At 38.8% G+C, this 18,088-nt stretch overlaps 1 protein-coding gene across 3 annotated transcripts in view; it reads right to left on the bottom strand.

Annotated features, from left to right (window-relative positions):
* PDE11A (phosphodiesterase 11A) overlaps positions 1–18,088 on the bottom strand; it is a 378,310-nt gene that overhangs the window by 228,205 nt on the left and 132,017 nt on the right. For all 3 annotated transcript variants that reach the window (XR_005790395.1, XM_040475481.1, XM_040475482.1), the window contains exons 3-4: positions 8,929–9,018; positions 3,270–3,410 (exon numbers count right to left, since the gene is read on the bottom strand). Coding sequence is in view for 2 of the 3 variants with exons in the window: in XM_040475481.1 (XP_040331415.1) it covers positions 3,270–3,410; positions 8,929–9,018 (231 nt within the window). In the remaining variant the exon portion in view is untranslated. The remainder of the gene's footprint in view (positions 1–3,269; positions 3,411–8,928; positions 9,019–18,088) is intronic.

An 18,088-nucleotide genomic window follows, 5' to 3' on the forward strand; every position in this document is an offset into this window, starting at 1 on the left:
TGTTATTATAACATGGAGGCAGATAGTTTTTTTAAACAAAACTCTTAAAGCACAAATCAAAAAGGAAATTGATAAACTTGACACATTAAAGTTAAAATATTCCTGGGGTGCCTGGGTGGCTCAGTCAGTTAAGCATCTGACTTCAGCTCAGGTTGCGGTCTCACTGCTCCCAAGTTTGAGCCCCGAGTCGGGCTCTGTGTGACAGCTGGGAGCCTGAAGCCTGCTTCGCCTTCTGTGTGTGTGTGTGTCTCTCTCTCTGCCCCTCCCCACTCAAAAATAAATAAACATTTAAAAAAATTTAAGGTTAAAATGTTCTTCACAACCAAGATACCTGTTGGGAGAGGCCAGCCTCGTGAGCCCTGAGTGCACAGTCTTGCTTTTGTTTGCTGAATTGTGCAGCGTCAGATTTTGGCACCTGGTACCAGTTCGGTCTGGCTTCTCCTTCTGTACTTGGCATGACCGTGTCTGGCGTCCTTCCCGTAACTGCTATCACACAACCAGGGGGAGTCTGACGTTTTGAGAAGTCTTTGGTGGGAAGTGTGCTAAAGAAGAGCATGGCACTGATGGGGTTTCTACCTGGTGACCCACATGTATATAACCTCACTCCTGCCTTCACCCCTCCCACAGCAACCCAGGCAGTCCCTTGCCAAAAACTCTTTATAGCTTTTAAAACAGTACCAAGCAGATTAGTCTCCTCTTTTTGCACATAGCTGACTTTTACCTCTAGACCTTGGCCCTCTAGATTAGAGGAGCTCATCCTCACTTTCAAGGGGAGGGGATGGGCAAAGAGAAGAAATCGTGTAGAGTGGCCTGGAATTTTCTGCTCTAATCCCACCATTACAGTCTGAGAATTTTCAGCTGTGGTAGCAAAAAAGTCTTTTTAACTTTCAGTAATATATCAACACCTTTAATGCTGATACCATCTACTATAGATAGTTGGGATTTTTATGTTTATTTATTTATTTTGAGAGAGAAAGAGAGAGAGCGAGCATGCAAGCAGGGAGGGGCAGAGGGGAAGGGAGAGAGAGAGAGAGAGAGAGAGAGAGAGAGAGAGAGAGAGAACTCCAAGCAGGCTCTGTGCTGTTAGTGCAGAACCCAATGGGGACTGAAACTCATGAACTGTGAGATCATGATCTCAGCTGCAATCAAGAGTCAGATGTTTGACCGACTGAGCCACACAGGCGCCCCATAGAGTGGTTTTTGACACCCACCCCCTACACTGTTCCTACTCTTCCCTCCAGCTCTATCCCCACCTTCCATATCCACTTCTGTCATCTGTACTTTTTCATCTGACGTGCTGAAGAGCAAGGCCACAGCACAAAAACCAGTCTCTGTTAAAAGATTAGCAAGAATGGCCACCCTCAGCTGGTTTTAGTTACTTGCAGGTCTGTTTACAACTGAACTAGCAAACAGTGAGCTTGTCCTTGTCCAGATTCCACCTGGCCCTCCAGCCACTTGCCCTCACAGGGACCCAGGGGGTGGTTCAGGGAATCCTGGCAGCCGAAGCCCCAACAGCTGCCTCTTCCTGCCTTTGTTTAGTGACAGCCTACAGCCTGCCTACACCAACAAGCACCACCAGCCCCCCCCCCCCCATTCCTTTCTGAGGCTTCAGAGTCAGGGGGTGGGGTGGGGAGGGAGGACTCCAGCAAGCCACTCAACCGTCTGAGCCTTATTTCCTGCTCAATAAACTGAGATGATAATAATGCCTGTTTCATAAGGATGAAGGGGAAGTAAGTGAAGTCAAGTGATTCACAAAAGCATCTGGAAGCATTCCATATAGGTTATTGGGTCGTGTGTGTGTGTGTGTGGTGTGTGTCCCCTCCCAAAGTTCCACTGAGTTTTACACAATCACAGGATAATGGCAAGGTTATTGTTTGTTTAATCCACACTTGCTAAAATAGAAATAACCCCCAGCTCTGCTAAATTATAGGCAAACACCCCTAAACATTTTATTTTTTTTTTAATTTTTTTTTTAACGTTTATTTATTTTTGAGACAGAGAGAGGCAGAGCATGAACGGGGGAGGGTCAGAGAGAGAGGGAGACACAGAATCGGAAGCAGGCTCTAGGCTCTGGGCCATCATCGCCCAGAGCCCGACGCGGGGCTCGAACTCACGGACCGTGAGATCGTGACCTGAGCTGAAGTCGGACGCTTAACCCACTGAGCCACCCAGGCGCCCCACACCCCTAAACATTTTAAACAAATATAGATTTTTTTTCACACTTCATGTTGAAATTTTACAATACTTATTATTAAATCTCCCAGATTTACCCTAAGGTTCTTATTCTTTGAAGAAAACAAACCTAAAGGCAAAGATAATAACCTCTTCTAAGTACAGTAAAATATCATCCTCTGAGGTATTAAAACAGCACTTAAATAGCTAGACAATTCCTGGTCTTGGAAGACAGTTCACAGTAAAGATATTAAATTGCTGCTAAGGGTTTAGACATTTAACTTTCAAGAAGTTAGATTGATGATGATCATTATTTTCAATACTGTTGTGTGTTTACCCAGTGGATTTTCCCCCAAAGAGCCAAAGGGCTCAACAGAAACCTGACAGCTGAGGTGCTGCAGACCTGAGGCCTTGAACTAGCTTGCCACTTGCCTTTGGAGTACCAGGACCCCCTGCGGTGAAGAGCAGGGAGCCTCCTCCACCTGCCCCATGTTCTGTGCAAGTGTCCCCAGCTCCAAAGCAACTGTAAGAGAACTTGGAGACTGCAGTTCAGACCTTTGCTGCAGAGCACAGCCCAACTGAGGCTTGTCACTCCACTCAGCTCAAGTACAATCTGCTTGAGCTCCAAAAGCAAAGGCACTGTTTCTCCAGCATGTTTTTGCTTCCTCCTCCTGATAAGAGGACTGTGGAGCATCATCTGGACTGCAATCCACACCCATAGATGCCAAGGGCCTTCTTCGCACTGGGTGAATACGATAGGAACCTGGCACCTAAGCTAATGTCTATGCATCTGGGAGGGACAGGGCAAACCATCCAACCCCTCAGTTCCCTCATCTGTAAATACTCGGGACTGGGATAGACCTCTAAGGGCCCCACCAACCTAAGAGTCCATGTTTCTAAGATGACGCAACACAAGACTGAAAATACATGTAAAAGGAATTAAAAAATTTTAATTTTATAAAAAGCCATCTCATGGTTAGAAGAGTCATGAAGGGAGTGGTTCGAGTCATGATTTCACAAGCTGAATTACAAACAAACTACACTTTATTCCATTAATGCAGTCTGCAACTCTAGGTGACAGATAAAAAATGACTTACTGGTGATTCAATGTCCTCCAGGAGTAAAACAGAACAGCGTTCACATTTCAACAGAGTTTGGGCCCGATGCATTATTTTCTTGACAATTTTCTCCAGGTCAGTCTGTTCTTCAAATAGGTCATTAACAACCTCTAGCAAAGCCTAGGAAAGATGAAATGGATATATCTAGGTGGGTATAGGACTGAATAAAAATGTTTTTTTTTCTCTCAAAATTCCATTTTGTCTTTGCTATAATAAAATATAAATATATTTGTGTGGCTAATTAAAAACATGTTTTAATGTTTATTTATTTTTGAGAGAGAGATAGCACAAGCAGGGGAGGGACAGAGAGAGAGGGAAACACAGAATCCAAAGGACAGTCTGGGCTCCGAGGTGTCAGCACAGAGCCTGAACGTGGGACTTGAACCCAAGGACCGCGAGATCATGACCTGAGCTGAAGTCAGCCACTTATCCAACTGAGCCACCCAGGTGCCCGTGTGGCTAATTTTTAAAGCATTCATGATTGTTTTGAAATATTCCATCATTTTGTTTTATCACAGAGTTTTGAGCTGGAAGACACAACTTGAAAATAGTGCCAATCCATATAATCCCATATGAATCCTACATATAGCTATAGAACTATTTCCCAAGTAGCTAATGACTACACAGTCCCATTTAGTCCTTAGCTCTCAGCTTTCCTCCATGCCCCACTCCCACCCTCTCCTGCAGTTTTTCTGCAATGTGACTAGGTATAAACTCAACATTTTATGTTATATCAATACCTGATTCTCTCTAAAGCACATTTATTTCAGAAAATTACAAAGCAGCTCTTCCTCACCATCAGGAAGAAATGGGTTCATGGTCAAACTTGAGACATATTTTCCCTAGTATATACTTCTCACAGAATTCTGAAGGAATTATAGTGGTGAATGCTAATTAAGCTTCAGAGCCATATATATATATATATATATATATATATATATATATATATCCCCCACTAATCCATATATATATGGATTAATATATATATTACACATATATATTTTATGTATATAAATATATATATTACTAATTATTATATATATATATATATATATATATATATATAAAACCCTCATTAATCCCTCTACACAAGAAGTATTGTTTCATTCCACCTGCACAGGAAAACATTTAAATACTATTATATATCTCAGGAAAGAAAGTACCATTAAAATTTCTGTTAAAACAACAGAATGAAAAGCACACAAACTAAAGAAAAAAACCCTTAAAATTCTAACTTGAAAACTGCATACTCATTTAAAATCAAATTGCAATAACCTGTTATTTTATCCAGCTAAGTTAACTTGCAATTTTTGCATTGAAATAATATTTATTTGGACTTTTTAATTACATGGCTCTTTCCAGAGATTTCAGAAAAGTGGGCTATGTACAGGTAATAGATATTATGCTTCTATCAGAGAGCAATAAGAAAATTACACAGCCAGTGAATTGTCCAGAGGGTGCTTTGTTCAGTAGAACTTAATGAGATGTACACTCTCAGGTCTGACCTCTCACAAAAGGATTTTGTGGGTTTTCAAATTAACATCTATTCAGGTAGATGGTGTTGATGATCATCCCAGGGATATGACCAATTGTCAACTTTAGTAATGAATTTGATTTGTCCTGAAACCATTGGAAACATGTGAAAATTTCTTCTCTGAGTCTGTTCAGGTAGAAAAGCATTTGAATGAGTTAAGAGATCCATGAAATGAGTCTAGTTCACTGAGCATCTAAAAGAGGATCAAATATCCTTGGTAGCATTTTCTCTAAAGAGAGCTTGTGAATGTGGCTAAAGGCCCTGGGTAGCTCTATGATCCTGATGTGGAGAAACACCAGGAGGTGAAAAAAGTTTTGAGTGTATCCTGACTGTTTGGCATTTGGACAGCAAATTGCTGTTAAGAAGGCAATGTGCAATAATTTCATACTTAAATATAACATTAAAAATGAGGCAATTGTCTAAATAATTACCAACACAATTCCCTGTTATTAAGGGGGAAACCATTATTTCCTTAATCATCTAGACTATTTCTTCAGATGGATCATATTAACTGAACAATTATTTAACTTTTCAATTTGTTGTGACTGCGTGGATAGGGCCTCTGGGACCCATATACAAAAACATTTATCTCAGAGGAAAAACTAATTGTGCCTTGAGTCTTGCACTGACAAAGCACATCATAGTAATTTTACTGTTTCTAATTAAAAATTGCTGCTCTACTAACAAGTGATAAAAGTTTCACAAATAACAATACAGACTAGTTCCACGATGGGAGAAAAAGAGAAGGAAATCTAGGATGATAGGCAATTCAATAGACATTAGAGGCCATTCATACAGCTGAACACTCCCCATTTCTTTATTTCACTTGTATTTCCCCCTCCCGCTCCTTCTAGTGCCTTCTTTTGTTCCTGGGCTCATCCTTGGACCTCTTCCCTTCTCTTATCCACATATTCTCCTCCAGATTACCCAAACTGGTACCCTACTTTTAAATGCCATCTATATATACTGATAGTTCTTAAATATGAATCTTGAGTCCTGACATCTCACCAGACCTTTAGACTCCTGTACCCAGCTGTTTACTTGCCATCTGTACAAGCCAAAAGTCATTTTCACTCATTTCCCACATCAGTAAGCTTTGTACATTTCACTGCCAATTTTGGGAGGAATCTCTCACTTTTCACTGCCCTAATTCCAGCCACATTATTTCTTTTTATCCCTAGCTCTATTAAGATATAATTGAAATATAACTTTATGTAAGTTTAAGGTGTACAATATGATGGTTTGATACAGGTACATATTGTGAAATGATTACTACAATAAAGTTAGTTAACACGTCCATCACCTCACATAATTACAATTTGCAAGTATTCTCTCCCATTCCATAGGCTGCTTCTTCATTTTGTTGATGGTTTCTTTTGCTGTGCAGAAGCTTTTCAGTTTGATGCGGTCCCACTAGTTTATTCTTGTTTTTTTTTTGTTTTGTTTTTGCTTGTGCTTTTGCATTAGAGTCAAAAAATTGATGGAGTTTTTCTCCTATGTTTCTTCTAGAAGTTTTAGTTTCATGTCCTACACTTATATCTTTAATTCAAGTTAATTTTTGTGAGTGGTGTAAGGCAGGGGTCTGATTTCATTTCTTCCATGTGACTATCTAGTTTTCTCATCACCATTTATTAGAAAAACTATCTCTTCCCCATTAAGTATTCTTGCCTCTTTATCCTATATATGTTAACTTACAAGCATGGGTTCATTTTGGGGCTCTCAATTCTATCCCACTGGTCTTGTGTCTGTTTTTAGTGCCAGTACCATATTGTTTTGATTACAATAGCTTTGTATTATAGTTTGAAATCAGGAAGTGTGATGCCTCCAGCTTTGTTCTTCTTTCTCAGGATTGCTTTGGTTATTTGAGTCCTTCCTCTCTACTCTCCAGATGCATGGATCAAGCTTTCACCTGCCGCGGTGCCTTTCCACTTGATATTTCCACCATCTGGAATGCTCTTCCCTGATCTTTGTGTGGTTTTGCTCCTTCATTTCATTTAGGTCTCTGTTCAAATAACATCTTATAGAGAACTTCTTGATCATGATCTGAAATAAACATCCTCCCAAACTATCCTTCAGTGACCAATCCTATCCCTTTATCTCATTTCACTTGTTATAGCACTTACCACTACCTGATACTATATTATTTTGTATTTGTTTGCTTGCCTACTATCGTTTCCACTAGAATAGTAAGTTCTATGAGGGCAGGGACTTCGGACACACAGTGTCTGAAGAACATCACACAATAAATGTGCTGAACAGGTAAATAAATTGTGCCAAACGTGAGGATGTAAAGATCAATAATACATGAAGCGTCCCTTAGAGACTTCAAAATGTAGGTGGAGAACAATGCTACCAATAAATATTATACAGTGTGATAAGTGTCCACAAGTAGAATAACGGCGATATATACAAGGAATGACGAGAAGAAAGGAAGGGAGGATTAACTAGAAGGCTGAGCTGGGTCCTGAAGGATCTGTAAGGCAGGTGGTGGTGGGAGGAAAAGGTGGACATGATGCACTGAAGGCAGAGGGAGGAATGTGGCTAAAGGTATAAGAAAGTAAAGTAACAGGCTGTATTCTGGCAACAGGGGACTATTGCTGGAGTGCCAAATGAAAGGAGGAAAATGGTAAGCCATGGGGCTGATGACAAAAACAGGATCCAAGTCAGAGAAATGGTGTGGTATGCTATGTTAAAGAAGATGGCTGTAGTAATCTGTTGTGTGCATCTGTTGGCTGTGAAATATTCATAAATCATAATGCTTAGCCAATGAAACTTTTAGTCAATTTGATTACTAATTAGCTGAGGATTTCTAACTTTTTGAAACCTTGTTAAATAAATTTCTAAGTTGTGGCAGTAATCTCCATGTATTTAAACGTATAACAATGGGGCACCTGGGTGACTCAGTTGGTTGAGTGCTAGACTTCTACTCAGGTCATGATCTCACAGCTCATGGGTTCGAAACCTGTGTCAGGTTCTGTGCTGACAGCTCAGAGCCTGGAGCCTGCTTCAGATTCTGTGTCTCCCTTTCTGCCCCTCCCCTGCTCACTCTCTGGTTCTCTCTCTCTCATAAAAATAAAAAAACATTAAAAAAGTTATAAATAAATAAAATAAAATAAAATAAAATAAAATGAAATAAAATAAAATAAAAGTATAACAAGTCCCTGGTCAGTGGCACGGACATCTCTTCATCTCTCAAGTCATAAGTTTGAGTCTCACATTGGGTGGAAAGATTACTTAAAAATAAAAAATAAAAATTAAAAAAAAGGTATAATAAGCTTAATATAATTTAATCTCTATTTGATAGTTCAGATTTTTTTTTGAGTATCGGCCCACCTGCTATTCTTCTTTCTCTCCTCCTTCTTTCCTCTCTTTCTTTCCTATTTAACTCTAAAGCTGGTGAAGGTATAGGAGATCAATCCCTCTTTGTGTGTGTCTTTATAATCCTATAAAAGTGTTTGCATTATTGTCCAGCCATCTTGTGATGCTCTTCCAGAAAAACTTTGAATTCAAAAGCAAAATTTATGAGATGGAGTGAAGTCATTTGTAACATACCTTGCTTCTTAAAGGAACTAAATTGTACAATTTAGTGTGTTATTGTCTCAAAGCCATAAGAATATATCTGCTGCCTTACAGTATAGATGTGAATTAATTTCATTTTTTTTAAAGATTATTTATATATGTTGAGAGAGTATGCTAATGCAGGAGGGGCAGAGAGAGGGAGAGAGAGAGAATTCCAAGCAGGCCCCATGCTGTCAGCAGAGCCTGATGCGGGGTTCGATCTCAGGACCCATAAGATCATGACCTGAGCTGAGATCAAGAGTTGGACACTTAACCAACTGAGCCACCCGGGCTCCCTGAAGTTAATTTCATTTTTAAAAGAAGCTGGTACTATTTCCCCAAACAACAACAGAAAATATGTATCCACTTCCATTTGGACTTAATGCTTATAGGTATCTTCAACCATAAATTTGAAGGATTAAACAAATTAAAAGGATTCCTGGACTATTCAAAGTTCATCTGCTGTTTTTAAAAGACATGATGACTCACAGACACTTGAAAGTCAGAGAGCTTTGAGGATTGTCAACAGTGTTTCTTTCCACTCACCCTGCTTCTTTCATACTCTTTCCTTGAGGCAGCAAATAGCTGAGCATTAGATATGGCAATTCCACAAAATGGAAGATACATCTGCATAACCTGGGGGCAAAGAGAGTGTTAAAAACATTAAAACATCACTGCACCAAATTCCACATTCCCTGCATTGGCCTGATCATAATACTTTGTTTTCAATCACAGAAATTGAGTATGGAATTGTTGATACTAGTATTTTAACTTTGGAAAGGATATTTTTCAGAGTTAACTATAACATCGTCTCAGTGAAGCTTTAACCATGGACAGTCATATCTATGAGCATATAAAGTGAAGCAACAGGCTATGATGACTATGATACAGGAACTGTATCTACATCATCTGTGCATTCCTTCTCTGATCAATGAAAAAAGAATAAATGAATAAATTTATATATCTAGAATCTAAGGCAAGTGCCCACATTCACATTTGGAGGCAAGCAGGCTGTGAGTCAATTTCTTTGCACATAAGTTATCTGTAGTGGGGATCTTAGCTTGACCCTGGCAATGTCAGCTACAGATTGAAGTTTGCAAGGGCCCAGTAGGAATTTAGCAACCTGAGGGCCTAGTAGCCTGAAGCAAAAGAGCTCAAAATGTGCCCACCGTTCTGTTGACATAACTGGATTGAATGCAAATTTGTGGGATGTCCTACTGAAGCCTGTTTGAGGAAAGGCTGGGGATTCTTTAAGAGAACACTTCTCCGATGGGAAGAAACAGCTAGGTGTGGTGGGCTCAATCCCAACAAAGACTTTCTCATCATTTCAGTATCACTGATTTTCAGTACTGCCTGGCACTCTCACTCAAATTCATTCCAGAATCTCTGACTCCAAAGGGAGAGAAAATACCCCAAGTAAAAACCAAAAGAACTATTTCCCTAAACTCTTTACAACATAGCACATTGGGACAAGTAATATTGCTTTGGGACTCCTCTAAAGCAGATAGAAAAGTGCATGTTTCTTCCTCCCTCTGTCTCCTTGTTTGTCTGTCTCTCTTTCTCTCTCTCAATCTCTCTCTCTCTCTCTCTCTCTCTCTCTCACACACACACACACACACACACACACACACACACACACACAGTACAAGGTCCTGTGAAGGGGTACTCTAGAGCAGTGACAAAACAGAGCAGCTCCCAATTCCTAGAAGAGTTTACCACAGGCGACGGATAAGAATGGCAGGAACAGTGTGAGACACCCCAGGGACACCCAGAAAAGAATTACCCAGAGTGGGAGGTGTTTTTGCAGCAGGCTTGAGAAAGACAAAAGATGAAGAACAATCCACATTCCTTATCATTGCTTTCCTATTAGATCTTGCTTTGGCTACCTGGGCATATTCAGCTGTGACCTGAGGTCCCAGAAAGTATTTCACAAGGCCGTAGAAGCCAATGCTGTGACACCACTCTTACAGAAAACAGAGAAATGATGGAATTGGTATTAAGCAGAAGTACAAAATCAGTGAGCTGGCTGATTTTTACAGATCTTTCCTGGATAAATTCCTTCAATGAATTTGATTCCAACTTCTATTTAATGAGGACCTTCTATTTAATGAGGTGCCAAACACTCTCACTTCATTTCTTTATTTGAATGGCACATCAACTTGTCATGGAAAAATTTTAAGTACATTTTAGAGATCAGGAAATTCAGTAACTTGCTCAAACTCACACAGGAACTCTGGTCATCTTATGCTACACCTCATGATCATGTCTTACAACATGGTGCCTCCTAGAACTGGATGCTATTTCTGTCGCCCCCTCATTCCTCTTCATTACTACTCCCCCTCATGCCTTAGGAAGTTTGTTGGTAAGCCAGGATAAAGCTGTTGACATAAAGATGCCAGATATTCTGCCAGAATTTCCCTGCCTTTAGCCAGAATGGGACCACTTTCAACATCACCTACACACACAGCACTTTTCTTGTAGTTTCCTGTTGTTGTTGTTGTTGTTGTTGTTGTTGTTGTTGTTGTTGTTGTTGTTTTGACTCTGCTCTGGAGACAGTGACTATGATGGAGGTGGAGGGAAGGAGGGGATACAGGTTATTTTATTTTTCTCCTTTTCTTTCTTTCTCTTTCTTTCTTTTTTCTTTCTTTTTCTTTCTTTCTCTTTCTTTTTTTCTTCCTTCCTCTCTCCCTCCCTCCCTTCCTTCCTCCTTCTCTTTCTTTCCTTTTCTTTTTTTTTTCTTTCCTTCCTTCCTTCCTTCCTTCCTTCCTTCCTTCCTTCCTTCCTTCCTTCCTTCCTCTTTCCTTCCTTCTTCTCTCTCTCTTTCCTTCTTGACTTCCTGACTTCCTTTCTCCTTTCCTCTCTTTCTTCCTGTATTTATCTGCCTTCAGGGGCCAAGTTTAAGGTGGTTCAGAGGTCAAGCAAGTATGTAGAAGAGAATGACCAAATAAATATGTGAAATGTTTTCTAATATATCATAGGCTTGCTTCAATTCCTTTGTAATGCCAATATTTATTGAGCTCCAAGCACTGGGTCTCATTAAAAATTATGTGACTATTAAGTTAGATGACCATTGTCCTTTATATGGCTGTTCTGTGTGAAAGCCAACAAGTCACTTAACCTTTCTGAACCTATTTCCTTATCTGTAAAATGCCTGGTTTCGTTGGGTAATCTTCCTAATCCTTTTTAATTCTAATACTTGGTGATAAGTAGAAACATCTATGAGCTGTAATATTCTACTTGCTGGAGAAAACAAAGAATTCAATAAACATGCTCACATTTTACTCAAGAAATAATCATTTATAGTAGTAATCGATATTGACAAAGTCCTTGGATATGACATTAAGCATTTTATACATACTATATCATCTGATCCTTGTAACTACATATGCTATACCATTCATTTTATTTTTCAGATAAGAAAACTGGGCTTTACAAACTTATCCAAACTTTTTGGGAGATATCTCTCCATGGATCTCTCACATTTCTGCACAACGTAAAAACAAAGGCACTGCTCTATATTTCAAAGGTGTTTGTATAATGAATGGCCTTGGAAAAAAAGTGTCTTCTTCCAGAGCAAAGAGCAGACTTGTTTAATATAAAGCATAATTAAGATAATATTCTCTGGAGTAGAGGTCAGGCAAGCTTACTGTCCATTATGAAAGATCTGTGTTCTCTATATTTGAGGCTCCTCTACTATAATCCATGTCCTGTGTTATCAAAATGATGCTGTTACTGAACACTTTATCCCAAGCCAGAAATAGCTGTTCACATATCAGTAAGACTATTTTATTTTTCATTTGTCCTGTTGGTATATTGATATGAACTCTACAACATAGTTACTTAGTAGTTGTAATTGTAAAGTAAGAGCCCAGGAGAAATTACTAAGATCCATGGTAAATTTATTTATTCCCTTTTTATTGAGCCAGTTGCTATCGATTTTATTTTCTCATTCCATTGATTCCCCTCCCCCACTACATTACATTTCTTTTATTTTAGTGATTAAAACTAGAAAGTCTATGTGCATACTTAATAAAATCTAATTTTAATATCTTTAGCCTCCTTCCAAATAAGATAAGAAGGTTGAATACTTTAACTTTCCTGTTATACATGTTACTTTTTTGCTTTTTTTACTTATACCTTGTTTTGTTACTGCAAATTGGACATTATTATTATTACCTAATGCTTTTTTAGATTTACCCACATGGTTCCCAATTTTTTCCTCTTTGTTCCTTCTAGCCTCTTCTTGTTTCCTTCTGAAATAATTTTCTCTTTTCGAATCCTTTAGAACATCCTTTAGTATTCGTGGTAAATGTGTTTTGTTTGTATAGAAAGGTCTTTATTTATGATCAATCTTAAAAGGTAATTTAGTTTGGTATACAATTCTAGATTGACCACTGTCTCTCATATTATTCCCCCATCATGTGCAGCTGATGCTGCTAAAATGTCCACTGTCAATCTAATTCATTGTACATTATCCATCTTTGTCCCTGGCTTCTCTTAGAAACTCTTTATATCTTTGGTGGCCAGTCTGTACTTTTCCAGCCTCAGTCACAGGCTTAACTAAATCATATAGAACTCTAAATATATTGAGCAAATATTACTGAGGATGGAGACAATATTACACCTTTTTGACACATTGCAAACCGAGAGGGGAATCTTTATTTACAAAGGGAATGCTCTACCTACCCTGTGTCATTTATCAGTACAACAATTCAGCGCTCTGAGGCCAGAATCAGTTCCACTATGGATAACTACACGACAATATAATCATAGAGTTTCTAAACAAATGTGCAGAAGAATCAGATAAACACATTTTGAAAGGAGGGAGTAAGAAGAAGCAGAAGCAGTATGGATATAGGAGATGATGAAAAATCTTAATCTTTTTTCCAGTCCCCGTGCAACAGATGTCTTTTTTTTCAAAAAAGAAAGAGGGATACTATTCTATTCTGCTCTTTTTTAGGTCCCCCTCCTCCAAGAAAAAATACGAATTTGGCCTTCACTGTCTAGTTTCTGAATGCCAAAAGGTCTAAAAAGCCTTAATGACTAAGAAGCTAATGAGTCTGCACACCCTTGTGCAGTACTTTTCAGCTTGAAAGCACTTTATGAACACTGGCTAATTAATCTTTACAACATCCCACTCAGAAAGAGAGTTAAACTGAAAATCATTAAATAGCGTGGAAAAGTCCCTCTAGCCCTGGAAACTCATGAAAAGTATCACTAATAAGCATAAAATGTGAGCACTGGGACCTTCCATCAATGTCCTAAAGAAAGACAGTAGATACTGAGCCTTTCAAAACTTACAGATCACAGAGGAAGGCTGTTAAAGCCTCCAGGGCTGGTCCCGTCCAATAATACATCATTAAAGGACACTGGAGGTCTACATTGGAGATTCTGTGAGGGGCTTGGGGCCACCCCTTTATGGACTCCACTCCTGAAGGCAACTAGCTTGAAGAGCCACATCACTATCAGCTAAAGGTCACGGGTGAGACAAGGTCTTCCCACCATCATGTAGCATCTCCTTTCTCTGTGCAGACCCTGTAAGTTGCACTAGCAGGTCCCTTCCGCCCCCTCTGGCAGTGACTATAAGGCAAAACTTCACTGAGCTGGGTGGGGCCACCTGATTGGAAACCGGGAGTGTTGTAACTCAAACACGAAATAAGCTCTTCAAGTAATTTGGAAAATAAGGTATCAAAATATGGATGTGGTCACATTATTCTCACATTATGAAATACTTTCATATATTTTAGGAAGATAATATTTAAAAGAGTAAAAAAATGAGTTTGAAGTTTTCTAGAGTCTCCAGAGGAAATTCCTGCTTCCAGAGGTATAGTTTGGTTCACTGCAATTTTGTTTCTAAGCAAATTCAATAAAAGCAATAGGTCAGGTGTTTATTTCAAGAATAAGAATCCTGCATGAATCTTGTCACCTCACATCAAAGTATACACACTTGGCTGAAGCATGCCTTTCTCTTATCATGCTGTGCCCTCTTTGAAGAAAAGAGCCTCCCCAAAATAAATAGAGACATACATAAAGTACCAACTTTTTAAAAAATGTTTTAATGTTTATTTATTTTTGAGAGAGAGTTGAGTGGGGAAGGGGAAGAGAGAGAGGGAGACACAGAATCCAAAGCAGGCTCCAGACTCCGAGCTGTCAGCACAGAGCTTGATGTGGGACTTGAACTCATGAACAGCGAGATTCTGACCTGAGCCAAAGTTGGACACTTTACTGACTGGGCCACCCAGGCACCCCAAGTACCAATTTGGTTTAAAAGAACATTGGCATGGAATAGACAATCCAACACATACTTTTGGAAACTGTTCGCTTTAAGTATAAACACTCTAGGGACACCTGGGTGGCTCAGTCAGTTAGGCATCCGACTTTGGCTCAGGTCATGATCTCACCATTCCAGAGTTTGAGCCCCATATTGGGATCTGTGCTGACAGCTCAGAGCCTAGAGTCTCTTTCAGATTCTGTGTCTCCCTCTCTCTCTCTGCCCTCCCCCACACTCATGCTCTGTTTCTCTCTCAAAAATAAATAAAAATAAACAATAAAAACAATTAAAAAAAAGAACACTAAAGAGAATGTGGGGTGCATTTTATTCACAAAAGATGAGGAAGAGCAAGGCAGCAAATAAAGGAAAAGGAGAAACTTACTCTTCTGCTTTCCGTTCTTAGGAGAGGGGGACATAGGTGTTTCCGCTTCTGCCCTGGTGGGTATCAAAGTGGGGGACCCCAGAGGAACTGGAATGAGTACCCTTCAGCTATCTCACCTCTCTTTCTGAGGCTAGTATTGGCTAAAATATCCCTAAGAGGCCAAGTTCATCTAAGGGTAGACGGGCTGAGGCCAATTCCTGGTAGGCAGCCTTGAACCATGAGTGCCCACTTTCCTTGACTTTTTGCAGGTGCTGGTCTGCTGAGCAACTGAATCTTGCAGGTACTTATTGTATCACCTGATAACCTTATTCCTATTTGCTCCCACCTGAGAGACTTTAGAAAAACAACCCACTCATATCCAAAGGCACTTCTAAATTCCCACCCTCTTATGCACAGACACTCCATTGAAAGAACATATTGCAGGAGCCATGTCCATTCCAAGATCATTTATATTGTGCTTTTCAGATCATAAGATTTCAACAGAAAAAAGAAAAAAAAAGCACTCATATTTCTACCACTCAGGGGTAACCACTATTAACATTTTGGAAACTAACATTCAAATTTTCATCTCTCTCTCTCTCTTCATATAAACTCAACTAGGCTAATCCTATACGTAATATTTTATCTGCTTTTCCCCCTTTTGTAACCAGCTATCACTTATTATGACCAATGTCTGTGGATGCAAAATATCCCATTGTATAGTGCAGAAAAAGAAATTTTATAGAGAAAGAAAGTAGATTACTGGTGCCTGGACTAGTGGTGGTAATGAGATTAACTGTAAATGGGATAAGGGATCTCACTGGGGGTATGTACTAAAACTGATTTATGCTGATGGTTGCACTACTCATGAAGTTACTAAAAATCACTGAATCGCTCTTTGAAATGGGTGCATTTTATAACATGTAAAATATACCTCCATATAGCTGTTAAAAATTATCATTCAAAAATCCCACTCATTGTGTGAATTAATATTTTTTAGTCAATCATCTGCTGGGCATTTAGGTCATTTCTAACTTTAATAATCTTAGAGTTAAACATTCTAGAAATTAAATGTTTGCACATCCCATAATTATTTTCTCAGGATAAAGCCCTAACATTTGAACTAATTTATTTAATTTAACACACACTTACATAGCACTTTCTCTGCACCAGGAAATATTCTCAGTGCTTTACTAATATTAATTCATTAATATGTATGTACATTTTTAAATAACTCCTAACATTACACAAATTTTTAGTTTTTGTTTAAAAAATCAAACAGTATACTGGGGCGCCTGGGTGGCGCAGTCGGTTAAGCGTCCGACTTCAGCCAGGTCACGATCTCACGGTCCGTGAGTTCGAGCCCCGCGTCGGGCTCTGGGCTGATAGCTCAGAGCCTGGAGTCTGTTTCCGATTCTGTGTCTCCCTCTCTCTCTCTGCCCTTCCCCATTCATGCTCTGTCTCTCTCTGTCCCAAAAATAAATAAATGTTGAAAAAAAAAATTAAAAAAAAAAATCAAACAGTATAGGGGCTCCTGGGTGGCTCAGTTGGTTGAGCATCCGACTCTTGATTTCGGCTTGGGTCATGATTTCACGGTTTGTCGTACTGAGCCCTGCATCCAGCTCTGCACTGACAGCTCAGAGCCTGCTTGGGATTCTCTCTCTGGCTCTCTCTCTGTCTCTCAAAAATAAATAAATAAACTTAAAAAAAAATCAAACAGTATAAAAGTGTATACAATAAAATAACTACAGATGCCTCTTCATTTCCTATTCTGCCCTACTCCTCCCCCAAGGAACAACCCTAAGAGGCATTCACAGTGCATTCTTCTAGACCTTTTTTAATTAACTGCCAACTTAACAATATTTAGTTCTGGGGGTGTTTGTAAACATAAGTGGGATCACACTATAAGTTATGTTTTATACCTTCTGTATCACTTGGCAATATCTCTTGGAAAACTTTACGTGTCAGTTCAAAGAAATCTACTTAATTCTTTTTCATCTCTGTGGAATATTCTATGAGGAGACATTCATGTTGTTTCCAATTTTTCTCTATTACAAATAACACTGCCATGAACTTTCTTGTAAACACATCTTTGTGCACTTGGACAATACTTCTGTTGGACAGATTCCTAGAAGTGAAATTTTGGTTGAAGAAAATTTGCATTAAAAAAACATCTTAACAGCAACTGCCAACTCCTCCTCCAAAAATTCTCTACCAATTAATACTCCCACTAACAGTCATCAGAGAATTCATTTACCTCTACTCATACAACATTGGATATTATTATTCTTTTTAAATCTTGTCTGACAGATTAAATCAGCATTTACTTTTGCATTAACTTACATTTGTTTGATTATTAGTGATACTGATAATAATTTCATAATATAATATTTGTTGGTTATAATTTCCATAATTTCTTAGCTATCTGTTTTCAATATAGCCTCTTTGTGTCTTTCACTTCTCTTTTACTGGACATTCTACTTCTTACGGCTTAGTACGCACTCTTTTTATTCTAAAAATAATAATCATCTTCCATTTTCGCAAATCATGAATCTTACTCGATAATTAACAATTGGCATCTCTGTGATACAGTCCAACAGCCCTACAAGCTATGATTGCTTCATCAAAGATAAGTAGATATTACAGCTCAGTAAACTTGGCCTACTCCCTCTCACTGTATAAAGAAATTTTACAGCAATATCTATCTGTATAACTCTGTCAAGGTTATTTTTATAAGCAGGTTGACCTACATATTTCATCCTGGCTATTTGTTCCATCCATTTTTGTAACTTAGAGTTTGTGTAAGAAGTCAATTTGAGCTACAGTTTGATCCAGGCATTCTTGAGTTTTAGCTTTTAAGGTCGTTATGATTTCCCCAATTACCAAGCACAGGTATAATTGCAGAAAGCTGTACTGCCTAGTAATTTAGTGTTGGTATCAACACCTCGATGCTGGAAAAATCCTATTATATCATAATAAATGTATGAGCAGAAAAATTCTCTAAGGCTATTTTCTGATGAGAAATACATTAGTCTTTCTTTGAATTTGAAACATATTCACACTATGTCCTCTTA

Source organism: Herpailurus yagouaroundi, unplaced genomic scaffold (assembly GCF_014898765.1).
Source record: "Herpailurus yagouaroundi ecotype Mexico unplaced genomic scaffold, PumYag 140, whole genome shotgun sequence".
Lineage (NCBI taxonomy): Eukaryota > Metazoa > Chordata > Mammalia > Carnivora > Felidae > Herpailurus > Herpailurus yagouaroundi.